The sequence below is a fragment of the Tamandua tetradactyla genome, chromosome 4, assembly GCF_023851605.1.
Source record: "Tamandua tetradactyla isolate mTamTet1 chromosome 4, mTamTet1.pri, whole genome shotgun sequence".
Classification (NCBI taxonomy): Eukaryota; Metazoa; Chordata; class Mammalia; order Pilosa; family Myrmecophagidae; genus Tamandua; species Tamandua tetradactyla.
In genome coordinates this window covers 52,902,364-52,922,900 of record NC_135330.1, presented here as the reverse complement: position 1 = coordinate 52,922,900, position 20,537 = coordinate 52,902,364, and the positions used below count along the sequence as shown (strand labels likewise).

The 20,537-nt window shown below is 37.2% G+C and overlaps 1 protein-coding gene across 1 annotated transcript in view; it reads right to left on the bottom strand.

Moving 5' to 3' along the window:
• The window catches only part of LOC143680793 (complement factor H-like), a 133,395-nt gene that overhangs the window by 80,754 nt on the left and 32,104 nt on the right, over positions 1-20,537 (bottom strand). The window contains exons 2-3 of the mRNA XM_077157294.1: positions 10,258-10,443; positions 9,830-9,935 (exon numbers count right to left, since the gene is read on the bottom strand). Of these exons, the coding sequence (XP_077013409.1) occupies positions 9,830-9,935; positions 10,258-10,443 (292 nt within the window). The remainder of the gene's footprint in view (positions 1-9,829; positions 9,936-10,257; positions 10,444-20,537) is intronic.

The following is a 20,537-nucleotide window of genomic DNA, read 5'->3' as shown; positions in this document are numbered from 1 at the left end:
AGCAGTAACGACTGAGGGTGAGGCTGAAAAATGTATTTGAAATAACTTCCTCATATAGTCACCCAGAAGAGACTAAAATCCGAAGCATCAAAACTTCCTGACTGCCTATATTATCCCAGGAACTCTCGCAAAGCTTTCACATAAGTGTGCCTCATTACTTCTTGGAATAATCCTATAATGCCCATAATATGTTTGCTTTGATAAGTGAGGAAATGGGAGTGAGGAACTATTTTTTAAAATGCACAGTTATTGAAGAGAAATTACTCCAGTCTGATCTTTCAACTTTTACATTTTATGATCTCAATTCAAAAAAGTAAATGAGGGGGAAGATGCCTGGATAGGTCGCAGGGGCTGAGGACCTGAGAAGCAGAAAGTTGGAGCCTAACACGGAAGTGCGGAGCGCATGGACAGGGAAGCGGGGACTAGGAAGTAAGCCAAGCCAAGTTCCTTGAATGCACTACCCTCTCCTGCACAGCCCCATGACCTGTGAGTCACCCCTAACCTCACACATCTGAAATTCATCACAGTCCCCACTCCCCGTGCTCCAAGAGCCCCTGCCCCACTAGCGCTGCCACATACCACCACCTCAAGTGCAGACCAACCCATCTCTCCTGAATCCCTCCCGAGCTCTACCTACCCTCCCTGCTCCTTGCAGGCTGTTGCCAGTGCTTAAAACCTGCTGGCCTAACCTCCATACTCAGGCTATGCCCACTTCCTGCCCATAGTACTGCACAGCTTCACCCTGCCCCCCTGCTGAGCTCTGTGCATCAGCTTACAGCATTCCTAGACCTGCACATGCTCACGGCCCTCATTCACACTTCTCAGCTCTAAGAAAGAGCTCACATGTGCAACCAGGTCACATCCACCCCCAGCCCAAGAAGGCATGATGCTGGCTCACTGCCATAGCTCTGCACATGCACACAATGGGCCCTGCACCCTAGACCAGCACACACCAGGGTTATACCACACAAACCTGTGCACTCGCAGTTACATCCTCCCTGACCAGTGGGCATCCACATTCACAAGCATAAGTGTAACATCCCCAACCTGCATCTATATCTACAGTGTAATGCATTACTGCACTGTTGTGCTGGACTCATATCCTGCATCCAGCTACACACACCCCCTGCAAATACAAGGCTTTAAACTACTGAAGGAAATCAGCATCTAAAGTAAATAGATCAAGATATTTACATGCAATGAAAAAACAGAAGATCACTAAGCATATCACAATGCAGAGAGATATAGCCCAGCCTAATGGACAAAATAAAACACCAGTGAGACACATATATTGAAAAAACTACCCAAAGATGTTCATATAACTCTACTTAATAAAATAAGTGGGTGCCTAATGACATAAAGGGGATCAAGAATAGAGTAAAAGACCATAAAGATGAATTTGAAAGAATAAATAGAAAAATAGCAGATATCAAGGAGAGTAAAGACTGTTGGCCAAATAAACAATATGCTGGAGAGCACATGTTGAAGAGAAGCAGAAAATTCTGAAAGCAGCAAGAGAAAAACAATCCACTACCTACAAGGAAAACCACATAAGACTAAGTTCTAACTACTCAGCTGACACTATGGAGGTGAGAAGGCAGTAGTATGATATAGTTAATATCCTGAAAGAGAAAGACTTCCAGCCAAAAATTTTGTACCCAGCCAAATTGCCCTTCAAAATTGAGGGAGAGATTAAAATTTTCATAGACAAACAAATCCTGAAAGAATTTGTCAATAAGAAACTGACCCTATAAGACATACTAAAGTGAGTTATGCCAGTTGAAAAAAAAAAAAAAGACAGGAGAAGGAGGCCTGAAGGAGGGCACAGAATTGAAGAGTACTAGTAAGGGTAACTAAAAAGATAAAAAGAGAAAGAGGGAAAAGTATATAGTTCTGATAATAAAAGAAGATAAAACAGAGGATTCAAAAAATGTCTTTTCAGTAATAACTTTGAATGTTAATGGACTAAACATACCAATTAAAAGATACAGATTGGAAGAATGGAATAAGAAATATAATCTACCTATGTGCTGCTTACAAGAGACTCATTTTAGACCCAAAGATACAAATAGATTGAAAGTGAAAGTATGAAAAAAGATTTTCCATGCAAGTTGTAACCAAAAAGAAAACAGGAATAGCTATACTAATATTGGACAAAATAGACTTTAAGTGTAAAGACATAAAAGATAAAGAAATTATTATATATTAATAAAAGGGACAATTCACCAAGAAGATATAACAATAATAAATATATATGCTTCCAATCAAGGAGCTCAAAACTACCTGAGACAGACATTGGCAAAACTGAAGGGAGGAAGAGTGATGTTCCCATAAATCCCAGAATGATCTGAACAGTGAATAAAAAAGTATTTGCAAAGTCCCCTTGGGGGAATGGCAAGAAAGGGGGAAAATTCTACTTTCCCATGTGGAGAATTCCTGACATTCTCACAAGCAGTGAGGACAACTGAAGAATAGGCCAAGCCCTCAGTCTTGGGGTTTGTTTATATGGAACTTATCCCCGCAAAAGATAGCTAAGCTGACTGAAAATTAGGCCTAAGAGTCACCCCCAGAAAACCTCTTTTGTTGCTCAGATGTGGCTTCTCTCTCTCAACCAAAACAACAAGCAAACTCACTGCCCTCCCCCTCACTACATAGGACATGACTCCAAAAGTGCAAGTCTTCCTGGCAATGTGGGACAGAAATCCTAGAATGAGCTGGGACTCAGCATCAAGGGATTGAGAAAACCTTCTCAACCAAAAGAGGGAAGAGAGAAATGAGACAAAATAAAGTGTCAATGGCTGAGAGATTTCAAGTAGAGTTGAGAGGTTATCCTGGTGATTATTCTTATGCATTACATAGATATCACCTTTTTAGTTAAGGTATAATGGAAAGGCTGGAGGGAAGTGCCTGAAAATGTAGAGCTGTGTTCCAGTAGCCATGTTTCTTGAAGATGATTGTATAATGATATAGCTTTTACAGGGTGACTGTGTGATTGTGAAAACTTTGTGTCTGATGCTCCTTTTATCTACCTTTTGGACAAATCAGTAAAACATATGAATTAAAAATACATAATAAAGGGGTAAATGTTAAAATAAATTTAGTAGATTGAAATGCTATTGATCAATGAAAGGGAGGAATAAGGGGTATGGCATGTATGAATTTTTTTTCTTTTTATTTCTTTTGCTGAATTCATGCAAATGTTCTAAGAAATGATCATGATGATGAATATAGACTTATGTGATGATATTGTGAGTTATTGATTATGTATCAAGAATGGAATGATCATATGGTAAGAATGTTTACGTTTGTATGTGGTTGTATTTAATAAATAAATGAATGAATAAATAAATAAATAAATAAATAAATAAATGTTTCCAGCAGGGAAAAAAAAACTGAAGGTAGCAATAGATGCTTCAATGATAATAGTAGGAGACTTAAATGTACCACTGTCCTCTATAGATAGAGCAATCAGACAAAAGAACAACAAAGAAACAGAGAAGTTAAGCAACTTCATAAATGAGTTAGACCAAACAGATGTATATAGGTCATTACATCACAAGACACAAGTATATGCATTCTTCCCTAGTGCTCATGGAACATTCTCTAAGATAGCTCATATGCAGGGGCACAAAACAGGTCTTTATAAATTAAAACACATTGAAGTTATTCAAAACACTCTCTCTGATCACAATGGAATGAAAGTGGATCTCAATAACTACCAAAGAATGAGAACATTCATGAATATATGGATATCAAATAGCACACTCTTAAAAAACCAGTGGTTCAAAGAAGAAACTGCTAGAGAAATCAGTAGCAATCTGGAGATGAACAAAATGAGAATACAACTTAACAGAACTTATGCAATGCAGCAAAGGCAGTGCTGAGAAGGAAATTTATTGCCCTAAATGCTTATATTAAAAAACAAGAGAGAACAAAAATCAAGGATTTAACTGCTCATCTGGAGAAACTTGAGAAAGAACAGCAAACTAACTTCAAAGCAAATAGAAAAGAATTAGCAAAAACTAAAGCAGAGTTAAATGAATGGCAGAACAAAAGAACAATAGAAAGAGTCAATGAAACCAAAAGTTGGTTCCTTGAGAAAATCTGTAAAATTGATGGGCCACTAGCAAGACTGACCAAGAAAAAATGAGAGAGGATGCAAATGAACAAAATCAGAAATGAGAAAGGATGAACTACCACAGATCCTGGAGAAATAAAAAAAAAAGATCATAAAAGGATACTATGAACAACAAACTAGACAACTTGCATGAAATGGAAACATTTCTTGCAACACACAAACAAGCTTCACTGACTCAAGAAGAAATAGAAGATCTCAACAGACCAATCACAAGTAATGAGATTCAATCAGTCATCAAACACTCTTCCTAACTCTTCCTCTTCCTAAAAAGGAAAGCCCAGGACCAGATGACTTCACAGGAAATACTTTTGAACATTTCAAAAAGAGCTAACACCAACCCTGCTAAAAATTTTCTGAAAAGTTGAGGAAAAAGGAACTCTACCTAACCCATTTTATGAAGCTAGTATAATTTTAATACCAATACTTGGTAGCGATGCTATAAGAAAGAAAAACTACAGGCCGATCTTCTTAAGGAACATAGATGCAAAAATTCCCAATGAAATAGTAGCAAAGAGAATCCAACAACACATTAAAATAATTATACACCACGACTAAGTGGGGTTTATACCAGCAATGCAAGGATGATTCAACACAATAAAATCAATTAATATAATATAGCACATTAACAAATCAAAAGGAAAAAAATCACATGATCATTTCAATTGTTGCTGAAAAAGCATTCAACAAAATTCAACATCCTTTTTTTTTTTATAAAAACACTTGAAAAGATAAGATTCAAAGGTAAATACTTTAATGTGATTAAGGGAATATATGAAAACCGATAGCCAGCATCATACTCCATGGAGAGAGACAGAAAGCTTTCCCCCTAAAATCAGGAGTCAGACAAGGATGCCTACTGTCACAATTATTATTCAACATTGTGTTAGAAGTTCTAACTAGAACAATCAGTCAGGATAAAGAAATAAAAGGCATCCAAATTGGAAAGGAACAAATAAAACTTTCATTATTGGCAGATGACATGATACTATACGTGGAAGATTCTGAGAAATTTACAGCGAAGTTATTTGAGCTAATAAACAAATTAAGTAAGGTAGAAGGATATAAAATTAATGTGAAAAATCAGTAACATTTCTATACACAAGCAATGACTTAGCTTAGGAGTCAGTTAAAGAAACAATTCCATTCAAAATAGCAACTAAAAGAATCAAGTACGTAGGAATGAACTTAACTAAGGAGTAAAGGACTTGTACACAGAGAACTACATAACATTGCTAAAAGAAACCAAAGGAGATCTAAATAAGTGGAAAGGCATTACCTGCCCATGGGTAGGAAGGTTAAATATAGTTAAGATGTTAATTATACCCAAATTGATCTACATATTCAGCACAGTACCAATAAAAATTCCAACAACCTACTTTGAAGACTTGGAAAAGATAGTTACCAAATTCATCTGGAAGGGAAAAAGATCTCAAATAACTAAAAGCATCCAAAAAAAGAATAACAAAGGGAGAAGATTAACACTCCCTGACTTTAAAACCTGTTACAAAGCCACAGTGGTCAAAACACATTGGCACAAAGATAGAAGCATTAACCAATGGAATAAAATTGAGTGTGCAAAAATAGACCACCAAATCTATGGTCAACTGATTTTTGACCAAATCCTCTGAACTGGGACGAAATAGTATTTTCAATAAATGGGTATGGAAGAAATGGATATCAATAGTCAAAAAAATGAAAGAGAATCCCTATCTTATACCCTATACAAAAATTAACTCAAAGTGGATCAAACACCTAGATATAAGAACTAACCCATAAAGCTTCTAAAAGAAAATGTAGGGAAACATCTTCAAGACCTAGTAATAGGAGGTGGCTTCCTAAACTCTACACTGAAAGTACAAGCAGCAAAAGAACAAATAGATAAATGGGAACTCCCATCGTCAAAAAGCCCACTCAATGGAAGAAAATATTTGGAAATCACATATCAGACAAAGGTTTGATATCCTGTACACAAAGAAATCATATGACTCAACAACAGAAGAACAAATAACACAGTTATAAAATTGACTAAAGATATGAATGGGGATTTTTCTGAAGAGTAAATACACAGATGGCTCAAAAGTACATGAACAGATATTCATTTTATTCACTATAAGGGAAACGCAGGTCAAGATTACAATGAGATACCACCTCACACCTATAAGAATGGCTGCTATTAAATAAACAGGAAACTATAAATATTGGAGAGGATGTGGAGAAACTGGAACACTTATGCACTGCTGGTGGGAATGTATAATGATGCAGCCACTATAAAAGACTCTTTGGTGGTTCCTTAGGAAACTAAATATGAAATTGCCCTATGAGCCAGCAATAGCACACTTGGTGTATACCCAGAAGAGCTGAGAGCAGTGACAAAAACAGACATTTGCACACTGATGTTCATAGCAGCATTATTCACACTCATCAAAAGATGGAAACAAGCTAAATGCACATCAACAGATGAGTGGATTAACAAAATGTGGAATATACGTACGATGGAATGTTATGCAACGGTAAGATGAAATGATGTCCTGAAGCACAGGACAAAATGGTTGAGCCTTGAGGACATAATGTTGAGGGAAACAGACCATACACAAAAGGATAAATACTGTATGATTCCACTTTTATGACCATGGAAATGGTAAAATGAGAGGCTTAGAATACAGAACCTAAGGGACTTAGAAATACATAGAAGCTAGAGATAAGTGAATGGTTAGCTAAATACATAGAAGAATAGAGATAGGTGAATGGTTAGCTAATTCCAATGTAAGGGAACAGATAGACATGAAGGCGGTTCTCTAGTGGGTCTATAAGTAACATTACCACATTGAAGAGGAGCAAGAGCAAAAGGGATTGTATAGACCTACATGTTCCACTGATTAACACCAGAAATATAAATTACTTCTTGCAGAACTACCTCAAATGTATGATACATTTACAAAGAGTGTTTAAGTCCAGGACACAGGGGAAAAACTGCTACGGGTTATGTTTAAAAGGAAAACCTCAGCACTACCACAGCAACAACAGAGGTAAATAATCGGGGGAGGGACAAGAGTTAAGAGGAGCTTTGAATCTCCTATCTGGTGAAGGTGTGATTATTGGTTTTCTTTCTCTTGGGAACAATAAAATTATCTAAAAGTGAGAGTGTTGATGGACTGTGGGTTTTGGAAGCTGTACATGATCCCTCATGACTGCAGGTGGCTGAAAGATGAGTGGATGAGTAGGAGATTGGCAAATGATGATGTATACTTACAAACAAGTGTTGTGCTGCTACAAAAAAGGAACAAAGTCATGAGGTAAGCAATGATGTGAATGAATGTGTGGGACACTTGGTGAGGTAAAATAAACCAGAACAAAAGAACAACAATGGTGTGGTCTCTTTTAGAAAATGCTTACAAGAATACGGGCCTAGATTGTAAGCTTTTATAGCAGACACATTTAATCCAGAGTAGTAATTATTATTTCTGGATTTTGAGAGGCTGTTACATATAAACCTGATATTTATAGGTAAGAACGAAGCCAATCAAGTTGGGGTTAAAGTAACTCAAACGCACAGGGGTAAGGAAGACAATGTCTATATTTTAGAACCACAAATGCTCTTTGAGACCAAAGGAAGAAAGATTTACTTGGCCAGGAATGGAAATTTTCTGTAGTACATAATCAAACTCAACCTATCTGCATACCTCATTTGAACAATTAAAACACAGGGAGGCCAGAATAGGAGAGAGGTCCTTTAATCCTGTATAGCTTAATGTAATGCCTGAATACATCCTAGAATATATTAAGCAGATAGTTAAAAAGTATTGGCAAAGTGCCATTAGGATAGTAGAAAAAATATGGAACTATTAAACTTTACCATCAGGAATCCCCTGATACTGTGTCAAACTTTAGGGACCCCAAAATCAATAGGTCCTGCCCTTGATCTTGACACTTACTTTTGTGAAGCTTATGTAGGTAGTGTGGGAGCTTATCCTACTACCTATAGCTATGCCTAAGCATTACTTCTGGAGAACCTCTTTTGTTACTCAAATGTGGCCTCACTCTCTCTAAGCCCAACTCTGCAAGTAAATCATTGCACTCCCCCCCTACATGGGACATGACATGAGGGGTGAAAGCCTCCCTGGTGATGTGGGAGCTGACTCCCAGGGATGAATCCAGCCCTGGCACCATGGGATCAATAATTCCATCCTGACCAAAAAGGAGGAAAAAGTGTAACTAATAAAGTATCAATGGCAGAGAGAGAGTTGAAATAGAGTTGAGAGACTACTCTGGAAGTCACTCTTACTCAAGCTTCAGTTAGACATTGCTACCTATCATAACCTACCAAACCCCAATCAGGACTATTCCAGCCAATCCTAAAGAACACTTAGGACAATATATAAGGTTCCACAAGGGTTCCATGCACAAGAATAACTTTCCAGAAACTTACAACCTCCAGATGGGTCCCTGGACCAAGTAAATTCTGAAACCTAGAAGACCCAGCCTCTCCAGAACATCAGATAGTTCCATCTTTCTATGTCATATTAGTGACAGACTCTTCCAACATGAGAAAGTTAGAATGGCCATAGTCCAAACACTCTTAAAGAGAGGGATGGAAAGACCAAAGGTGATGGTGGAATTATACAGAGAAGATAGAATTTAACAAATTAATATGATTGCTGAATCATTAATTGATATCTCTTTTAGTCTCCAGTATCTTAGAGCAGCTAGAAGTAAAAACCTAAAGTTGTGGAATATTTGACCCATGTCAAACTCTAAAATATGTTCTACAACTAACTGTGGTGCTGCGCTTTGCAATTTATTTCTTTTATATATATATATTATTTTTCACAGAAAAAGAGAAGGAAAAATGTCAATTGTGGTAATAAAAAAATATTTAATCCTTCTACCCTCCTATATTCTGGAGCAGCTAGAAGGAAAAGTCTGAAAGGATCATATGGTAGCCCATGACAAACTCTGGGATTTGTTCTGTAACTACTTGTTGAAGAGTGCTTTGAAAATTAGGTCTTTTTTATTTCTTTCATTTGTATATATGTTATTCTATACAATAAAAAAGTTTAAAAATATTAAGTGAGGGAGGAATAATAAGATTCCATCTGTAATTTCTTGATCCTATTTATAATTATATAGTATAAAATTGTAGTGATCCTGATTTTCCCATGTGGAAACTTTCTTCAAAATAATTTTTTGACTTGTGCTGAAATAAGGGAGAAAGAAGAAAAGGTAATTCATTGTTGAGATTAGCTATTAAAACTGGTGAATAGTTAAAGAGCATAGAGTCACTGATTCTGAAATGGGTAGCATTTGGACAAGGTGAATTGTAGACTATGAAACATTAGGTAACAGTAGTTATTATTATTTCATTGTGAAATTCTCGCTTCTCCTAAATTTTGTGTATTCGCAAAATAGTGCCATATAATATAGTTTTGTTATAGCTCCGATTGTCCCTAATGCATTGAACTCCATACTATTTTGCACATAGCAGAAAAAAAGTGAAGATTTCTTGGGGTAAACATTAATTTTTGTAAATACTATTTTTCATCGTGATACATCTACACTGTATCATAGTAATTGAAATTCATTTTGATTTTTCAATGTTGATGAGTAGAAAAATATAGGAAGCTTAAATATATATATTAATACAGTCCTTTTTACTACCATAATTATGCACTACTTTCTCAATTGACTACATACCCTTCATCACATTTATAAACAACCTTTGCACCATATTCAAATTCATTTCCTACTGTGAGTTGAAAAGAACCAAAGGGAGTATCTCCAGGATGTCCACAGGGTCTTTCTAAAATGAAAAAAAAAAAGTGATATTAAATTAGGATGTAATATAGGGAAACACAATTTATATAGGAGCTTGGAGATAAGGATTTTATATTATATTAGAGGATAGCACTGAAAGTGAAAATAATAAAGTTATTATTTTATAATTGACTTAGTCCTATCCTTGTTCTTTGAATTCTAGAAGATTACAGCTTCTTTTCAAATATAATGACAGTGTATTGTTTTGTATTTAAATAGTAACATTTCAATAATTCAGCCAATAGTGCTGCAATATAAAACACAGTTTTCATCATTTTCACATATTTTGCAAAACATGATGTACGTACTGCGACAGATCCTTGAAGGATTGAGAGAAAGCCACCTTCCTTTACTGCATATCATGATAATGTTTCCCAGACTTCTATAGCCAGGACGGCATTTATATACAGCCTGCTTGCCCTCTGAATATGTATGCTCAGTCCAGGAACCTGTCAGAATTTCTGTATCTTTTCTTGGAGGAGGTTCTTTACAATCTACAACAACAAAAAATATCCCAAAAAAGGCTTAAGATAACTATTTAAATATACAGTGTATACAAGATATTTTTGCCTTTAAAATATATATGCGTTTACAGGTCTAGCCAACAGTATATCTTGATAGATAGATGGATAACAGATAGATAAATAGATAGAGAAAGAGAGAGAGAGAGAGAGAGAGAGAGAGAGAGAGAGAGAGAGAGAGAGAGAGAGAGAGAGAGAGAGAGATAAATAGATAGAAAGAATATACTTTTTAACCTTACAAAAGTTGAATCTACATAATTTTGCAAGAATATCCACCATGCAAAAATAATCTAAATAGCATTCCAGATCAATAAATAAAGTTAACTATATTATTCTTAATTGTTGCACTGTATTCCAGTTCTCATTATATAATTGAAAAAACATTTGCTGAGCTTTAGTCTAAGTTCTGAGGAGGAAAACAATGAATAAAACAAAGTATCTGCTTAAAAATGCTTGTATTCTAACAAGAAAGTTATATCTAACTTTCATCAATGTGATGAATAATATGCATAATAAACAGATACAATTTATTTAAAAAAATAAAACATGGTGAGAGGAGTTCCAGAAAGATAGGCTGGAGGAGTTCTGGGAAGATGGCAGAATAGGATAGGTTGAATTCACCCCTCCTCCCAGAAACTGCTATAGAAAGGATGGGAGGGCAACTGAGATGGTGATTCCAGGATGTATGTGCCCTGGGAGGGTCTTCTGCACCACATAGGGAGGCCCTGCTTGCAAAAGCTTAGGAACCAAGAAGCAGAGAACTGGAGTCCATTTGGCTGGTGTAAACAGCTTAATGTGGAAGCCCAGTCCTCAGGAGTGCATGAATGGGGTGACAGGGGCTAGGAAGTAAGCTAAGCCACATTCCTTGAGTTTACTACCATCATCGATGCAGCCCTGTGACTGTACCCCATACCCCATGTACCTGACCCACATCACCTGCCATCCCTGCCCCAGCACATGTACCTCCCCCATATCCCCACTCTAAGTGGATGCATGCCTGCCCCAGCCCAACCCACCTCTCCTGCAAAAGTACAGTCTTGCCCTGTTCCTCCCAAGACCTACCTTCCACTCCCTGCCCCCTGCAGACAATCACCAGTGCATAAAGCCTATGGGCCCTTTCCCCATACCCAGGCTACACCTGCCCCAAGCCCATACAGTCCTGCAACCCCACCCCCACCCAACCTGAGCTCTGAACACATGTATATCAGTTTACTGTATGCATGCACATGGCCCCCAATCACACTCCCCAGTTCTGGACAAGTGTTAACCTGTGTAGCCAAGATACGTTCACCCCAACCCTGAGCTCTGTGCATGTGTACAAAAGGCCTCACACTGTAGACCAGTACCCACCAGGACCTCATTCCCCACACCCATGCCTGGAGAGCCACATCTTTCCTGCTGCTGGGTGCCCACACTCACAGGCACCAGCATATCATTCCCAAGCTGCACCTATACCTGCACTACAAAACATCAGTGCACTGCTGTGCCCAACCCCCTACTCTGCATCCTGCTCCACAACCCATCTCACAAATACAAGGCTTTAGAATACTGAAGGAAATCAACTTCCAAAGTAAACTAATCAAGTTATTTTCATGCTGTGAAGACAGCAGAGGATCTCTAAATATCTCATGATGAAGACAGATATAGCCCAGCCTAGTGGACCAAATTAAAACACCAGAGAAGACACAGACATTGAAACAGCTAATCAAAGATGTTCATATCACTCTACTAAATAAAATAAATGGGATGGCTAATGACATAAAGTAGATCAAGAAGACACTGCAAGAGCATAAAGAAGATTTTGAAGGAATAAATAGAAAATTACCAGATATCACAGAGATTAGAGATGCTGTAGACCAAATTAAAAAAAAATACCAGAGACACACAGTAGTAGATTTGAAGAGACAGAAGAAAAAATAAGTGAACTAGAGAACAGGACAACACTCAAAGCAGCAAATGACAAAAATAAAAGACAGAAAAATTTGAATTGGATCACAAGGAAATGATGAACAAAACAAAACTGGCAAATATAAAAATCTTTGGGGTTCTTGAAGAAGAGAGAAGTAAAGGGCTAGGAAGATTAGTTGAGGATATAATGGGGGAAAACTTCCCAACACTTAAAAAGGACATAAATATGCAAGTCAAAGAAGCTCAGTGAATTTCAAACAGAATAAATCCAAGTAGGCCTTCTCCAAGACACATACTAAACAGTCTCACAAATGTGGAAGAGAAGCACAAAATCCTGAAAGTGGCAAGAGAAAACAATCTACTACATACAAGGGTAACCACATAAGACTGAGCTCAGACTACTTAACTGGCACTATGGAGTCAAGAAGGCAGTGGTATGATACATTTAAGATCATGAAAGAGAAAGACTTCCAGCCAAAAATTCTGTACCCAGCCATATTGTCCTTCAAAATTGAGGGAGAGGTTAAAATTTTCACAGACAACAAATCCTGAAAGAATTTGTCAACAAGAGACCAGCCCTACAAGAAATATAAAGGGAGTTCTGGTAGCTGAAAAAAAAAAAAAAAAGACAGGAGAAAAAGGTCTGAAGGAGGGCACAAAATTGAAGAGTACCAGTAAGGGTACCTAAAAGGATAAAAAGAGAAAGAGGGAAAATAATATATAGATCTGAAAAATTAAGTAAAAAAGATAAGATTCAATAAATACATTTTTAGTAATAACATTGAATGTTAATGGACTAAACTTACCAATTAAAAGACACAAATTGGCAGAATGGATTAAGAAATATAATTCAGATATATGCCACTTACAAGAGACTCATCTTTAGACCCAAGGATACAAATAGATTGAAAGTGAAAGGACGGAAAAAAGTGTTCCATGCAAGTTGTAATCAAAAGAAAGCAGGAGTAGTTATACTAATATCAGACAAATAGATTTTAAATATTAAGAGATCATACAAAAGAAAGAAGGACACTATATGTTAGTAAAGGAGCAATTCACCAAAAAAGATATAACAATCATAAATGTTTACACTACCAATCAAGGAGGTTCAAAGTACATGAAACAGACACTGGCAAAACTGAAGGAAGTGATAGATGTTTCAACAATAATAGTTGAAGATTTCAATACACTCCACTCTCCTCTATAGATAGAAAAACCAGACAGAAAATCAACAAGGAAATAGAGAAGTTAAACAATTTGATAAATGAATTAGATCTAACAGAAATATATAGGTCATTGCACCATAAAACACCAGCCTATGCATTCTTCTCTAGTACTCATGGAACATTCTCCAGGATAAATCATATGCAGGGGCACAAAACAGGTCTTTATAAATTAAAATACATTGAAATTATTCAAAACACTTTTTCTGATCACAATGGAATGAAGCTGGATCTCAGTAACCACCAAAGAATGAGAATATTAATGAATATATGGAGATTAAATAACACACTCTTAAACAACCAGTGGGTCAAAGAAGAAATCGCTAGAGAAATCAGTAGCTATCTGGAGACAAATGAAAATGAGAACGCAACATATCAGAATGAATGGGATGTGGCAAAGGCACTACTGAGAGAGAAAGTTATTGCCCTAAATAATAATATTAATAAACAAGAAGGAGCAGAAATCAAGGACTTAATTGCTCACCTGGAGGGATTGGAGAAAGAATAGCAAACTAAGCTCAAAGCAAATAGAACAAGAGAAATAACAAAGATTAAAGCAGAATTAAATGAATGGGATAATAAGAGAACAATAGAAAGAATCAATAAAACTAAAAGTTGATTCTTTGAGAAAATCAGTAAAATTGGTGGGTCACTAGCAAGGATGGCAAATTAAAAAAAGGAGAAAGGATGCAAATAAACAAAATTAGAAATGAGAGGTGGGGTCATTACCACAGACACTGAAGAAATAAAAAAAAATAAGGGGATACTATGAAGAAATATACTTCAACAAACTAGACAACTTAGATGAAGTGGACAAATTTCTGGAAACACAAGAACAAAATAAACTTATTCAAGAATAAATAGAAGATAACTACTTGGAATCTCAGGTAGAACATGAGATTTTGTTGGTTTGTCCAGAGTGATGCCCCGATGAATCCCAGAGTGATTCGATCAGTGAGTGGAAAAGTATTTGCAAAGCCTTCTTCGGGGAGTGGTGAGAAAGGGGAGAAATTCAACTTCCTCAAGTTGAATTCTTGATATTCTCACAAGCAGTGTAGACAACCAAAGCTATTGGCTGAGCCCCCAGTCTTGGGGTTTGGTCATATGAAACTTAACCCCACAAAGGATAGGCCAAGTCTACTTAAAATTTAGGCCTAAGAGTCACCCCCAAGAGAGCCTCTTTTGTTGCTCAGATGTGTCCTCTTTCTCCAGCCAACACAAGTAATCTCACCACCCTCCCCCTGTCTATGTGGGACATGACTCCCAGGGGTGTGGACCTTCCTGGCAACGTGGGACAGAAATCCTAGAATGAGCTGAGACTCGGCATTAAGGGATTGAGAAAAAACAATAGAGTGAGCTGAGACGCAGCATCAATGGATTGAGAAAACTTTCTCGACCAAAAGGGGGAGGAGTGAAATGAGACAAAGTGGCAATGGCTGAGAGATTCCAAACAGAGCCAAGAGGTTATCCTGGAGGTTATTCTTACACATTAAGTAGCTATCACCTTGTTATTCAAGATGTAATGGAGAGGCTGGAGGGAACTGCCTGAAAATGTAGAGCTGTGTTCCAGTAGCCATGTTTCTTGAGGATGACTGAATAATGATATAGTTTTCACAATATAACAGTGTGATTGTGAAAACCTTGTGTCTGATGCTCCTTTTATCTACTTTGTCAACAGATGTAGAACATATGGAATAAAAATAAATAATAGGGGGAACAAATGTTAAAATAAATTTAGTTTGAAATGCTAATGAAAATGAGGGGTAAGGGTATGTATAATCTTTTTTTTTCTGTTTTTGTTTTATATCTTTTTCTGTTGTCTTTTTATTTCTTTTTCTGAATTGATGCAAATGTTCTAAGAAATGATGAATATGCAACTAAGTGATGATATTGTGAATTACTGATTATATATGTTAATGTTTTAGTTCATTTGTTAAATTTTTTTAATTAATAAATAAATTTAAAAAAGAACAAATAGAAGATCTCAACAAAAAATCACAAGTAAAAAGATTCAACCAGTCATCAGAAATCTTCCTATAAATGAAAGCCCAGGGGCCATATGGTTTCACAGGGAAATTCTATGAGACATTCCCAAATGAATGAACACCAATCCTGCTCAATTTTTTCCAAAATATGGAGGAAAAAGGAACATTACCTAATTCATTTTATGAAGCTAATATCTCTCATATCAAAACTGAGTAAAGAAGCTATAAGAAAGCAAAAAACACAGGCCAATCTTCAGAATGAATGTAAATGCAAAAATTCTCAACAAAATATTAGTAAATTAAATCCAATGACACACTGAAAGAATTATACACCACAACTAAGTGAGGTTTATACCAGGAATGCAAGGGTGGTTCAACACAAGAAAGTCAATCAATGTAATAATACATAACAAATTAAAAGGAAAAACAATCACATGATCATCTTGATTGATGCTGAAAAGTATTCGATAAGATTCAGCATCCTTTTCTGAATTTCAGAAAAGGTAGGTTTCAAAGGTAACTTCCTTGACATGATAAAAGGTATGTATGAAAAAGCCATAGTCAGCATTGTACTCAATGGTGAGAAAACTTTCCATCTAAGACCAGGAACAAGACAAGGATGACCTCTGTCACCACTATTAGTCAACATTATACTAGAAGTTCTAGCCAAAACAATCAGGTGGGAAAAGGAAATAAAAGGAAGAAGGAAAATTTCATTATTTGTAGATGACATGATGCTATACTCAGAAAATCCTGAGAAATCTACATAAAGCTTCTTGAGCTAGTAAGTAAATTCAACAAAGTGGTGGGATATAAAATTAATGTTTCTATGAACAAGCAATGACCTAACTGAGGAGACAATTAAGGAAAAAATTCCATTAAAACAGCAACTAAAAGAATCAAATATTTACAAATAAACTTAACTGGGGATGTAAAGGACTTATACACAGAAAACTACATCACATTGCTAAGAGAAATCAAAGATCTAAATAGGTGGAAAGATATTCCTTGCTCATAGATAGGAAGGTTAAATGTAGTTGTCAATTCTATCCAAAATGATCTACAGATTAATGTAATACCAATCAAAATTTGAACAACCTACTTCAAATAGTAGTTGGTAAAGCTAGTTATCAAGTTCATTTGGAAGGGAAATAGATCTTGAATAACTAAAAATATTCTTAAAAAGAAGGATGAAGTGGGAGGATTGACAGTTCTCAATTTTAAAGCTTGTTATAAAGCCACAATTATCAAAATAGCATGATACTAGCACAAAGATAGAAAGATAGAACAATGGAATTGAATCAGGAGTGCAGAAATAGGCAAACAAATCCACGACCAACTGATTTTCGGCATGGGTCCCAAATCCCGTGAACTGAGACAAAATAGTCTTTTCAATCAATGGACATAGGAGAACTGGATATCAATAACCAAAAGAATGAAATGAAAGACCTCACCTTGCATCCTATACAAACATTAACTCAAAATGGATCAAAGACCTAAATATAAGAGCCAGTACCATAAAACTCCAAGAAGAGAATATAGGGAAACACGTTCAAGACATAATAATCATAAGAGGGGCATCTTAAGCTTTACATGCAAATCAGAAGCAAAAAAAGAAAAAGAAATAGATAAATGGGAACTCCTCAAATCATGTGCTTCTGTGTCTCAAAACACTTTGTCAAAAAGGAGAAGAGACAGTCAGCTCAATAGGAGGAAATAGTTGGAAGTCACATATCGGATAAAGGTTTGATATCCTGTATACACAAAGAACTCATACAACTCAACAACAAAAGAAAAAACAATCCAATTAAAAAATGGACTAAATATATGAATATACACTGCTCTGAAGAGCAAATACAGATGGCTAAAGCACATGAAGAGATGCTCATTTTCATTCGCTGTAATGGAAATGCAAATCAAGACTACAATGAGATATCACCTCACACCTATAAGGATGGCTGCTATTAAACAAGCAGGAAACTACAAATGTTGGAGAGGATATGGAGAAATTGGGACACATGTTCACTGCTGGTGGAAATGTATAATGGTACAGCTGCTGTCATGTTGCTGACATGCTGTCAGATTTATGTGTCAGCTTGGCCAGGTGTTGGTGCCCAGTTGTCCTCTTGAACAAACACTAGCCTGTCTGTTGCTATGAGAGCATTTCATGGACTTAAATCATGATTATGTCAGCTGTATCCATGCTGATTGCATTCATAATCAACTAAGGTGAGTGTCTTCGGCAATGAGTGAGGCTTAATCTAAACAATCAAAGGCTTTTAGGGAGGATTCAGAAGAGAGTCACTCTTCCTGCTTCAGTCTGTGGAGTTCATCCAGACCCTTCATTGGAGCCACCAGCTTTACAGCATGCCCTATAGATTTGAACTCTTCACAGCCCCTGGTTTTCCAGCCAGCCTCTCCTGAGAGTTCACTGAGGAACTTCATTGGAGTTACCAGCTTGCAACCTGTTCTACAGTCCTTAGACCCTTGCATTCCCATGGTTGCCCAGCCAGCCTCTACTAACAGTTCATTACAGACCTTCATCAGAGTTGCCAGTTTGTGGCCTGCCCTACGGACCTTGAACTCCACATTCCCATGGTTACATGAGACGCTTTTATAAATTTTCTATCTATGGATATCTCCGGCTGATTCTGTTTCTCTAGAGAGCCCTAGCTAATACAGCTTGCACTGGGGCGGTTCCTAAGAAACAGAATTTTAAAAGTGGGATTTTACATTTGGTTTTATACTCTGACTGGACTCAAAGGCACTAAGGACCCTGTTTCCCATAAATCAAAATGACACTCTCAATCCATGGAGTGAGTTGGCAAAAAGATAGTCAAAATATCATCATTGGATTCTTCTAATGTTTCACTTGTACAAAGTCAGGCTCTGGGGTATGTTTTTGATACCTCTATGGAGTTTTGTGGAAATAGGAGGTATAGAGATGTTGACTGGCTGTTACTAGATATGCTGTATACATTAATGAGGTAAAGGGATGAGTTGAGGGCTTCAAACAAGAAGCTTATGCACTGCATGACAGATGTAAATGTTTTCATGAGTACCCTAAAGGAAAATCTTATTTCCTGTAACCACAGACTTGAGATCTCTGAAAATCAGATTCAGAATCTTATTGTTAGAGTACCAACTTTACACATAAACTGAAATCTCAGTCTTGCATGTTGTCGGCCGTTAAAGTGAAGACATTGATTGGAAAGGAGGAGAACCCTGAAAAATGAGACAGTGACATATGGATTGATAATGATGTCGGTGGAGAGGTGGAAACCCTAGATCATGCTAAGTCTTTTCTAGATGCCCTGTAATAGTCTGTCCTGAGGACACAGCCATGCAACTCCCAGTCTGCCCTGAGGAGCTGGCCATCCCACATCCACCTGAAAAGGGATTAACCTTAAAGTGATTAATCCTGTTTCACCAGATGAAACTGCAAATGAATGTCCTGAAGCAATTTGCTTGGAAGTTACTTTCAATTCTTTTAATGACCCACTCCCACCATCCCTCATTGCTTCCACACCTATAACTAGACTAAAGTCCCAACAGGCCCCAAAAGATAAGGTACAAACTGTCACACATGAGGAGGTACATTATACTACAAAAAAACTACATGAGTTTTCCAATTTATACGGGCAGAAGTCAGGGGAATATGTGTGGCAATGGATTTTAAGGGTGTGGGATAATGGTGGGAGGACTATAAAGCTGGGTCAAGCTTAATGTATTGATACGGGCCCACTAAGCAGAGATTATGCATTCAATGTTATAGTTTGAGGGGTTTTAGAAAAGGCATTAACAGTTTGTTTGGACTGTTGGCTGAAACATGGATCAAAAAGTGGCCGACAGTACCTGAGTTTGAAATGCCAAAACTTCTCTAGTATAAGGTAGATGAGGGGATCTAGCAGCTTAGAGAGACTGGAATGTTAGAATGGATTTATCATGGAAAGACTGCTCATACACCCCGGGAATGTCTGGAAGATGCACCTTTTACCAGAACTGTGAGAAATAAATTTGTGAGACTAACTCCATAATCCCTGAAGACCTCTGTAGTTGCACTTCTCTGTAGGTCAGATATTACTGTGGGAACTGCTGTCACTGAGCTGGAATACTTAAACATAATAGGGATGATCAGATCCTGATTTGGCAGAAGCCAAGTGGCAGCACTTAATCTCCAAAGACAAAGTAGACATGGCTAGTATGATTCTGGACAGCAGAATCAAAGCTGCAATAGGTCCAAGCTGCTGTACAAGCCACTCTGCCACTTAGACCATATGATCCAGCAGATCCAATAGTGCTGGAAGCATCAGTGGCAAAATGAGATGCTGTCTGGAGCCTTTAGCAGGCCCGTATAGGAAAATCACAACACAGACCATTAGGATCTTAGAGCAAAGCCTTGCCACATGCTACAGATAACTACTCAACTTTTGAGAAACAGCTTATGGCCTGCTACTGGGCCTTAGTAGAGACTGAACACTTAACCATGGGCCAGCAAATTACCATGAGACCCGAGTTGCCTATCATCATCTGGGGTTGTCTGACCCACCATGCCATAAAGTTGGGTGTGTGCAGCAGCAATCCATCATCAAATGGAAATGGTATATATGAGATAGGGCCATGAAGGCAGGTCCTGAAGGCACAAGTAAGTTACATGAGAAAGTTGCTCAAATGCCCATGGTCTGCAGTCCTGCCACATTTCCTTCTCATTCCCAGACTGGACTATGGCCTCTTGGGAAGTTCCTTATAGTGAATTGACTGAGGAAGAGAAAACTTGGATCTGGTTTACAGATAGTTCTGCACAATATGCAGGTACCACCTGAAAGTGGACAGCTGCAGCACTATAACTTCTTTCCAGGATGTCCCTGAAGGACAATAGTGAAGATAAATCCTTCAAGTGGACAGAACTTTGAGCAGTGCACCTGGTTATTCAATTGTTTGGAAGGAAAAC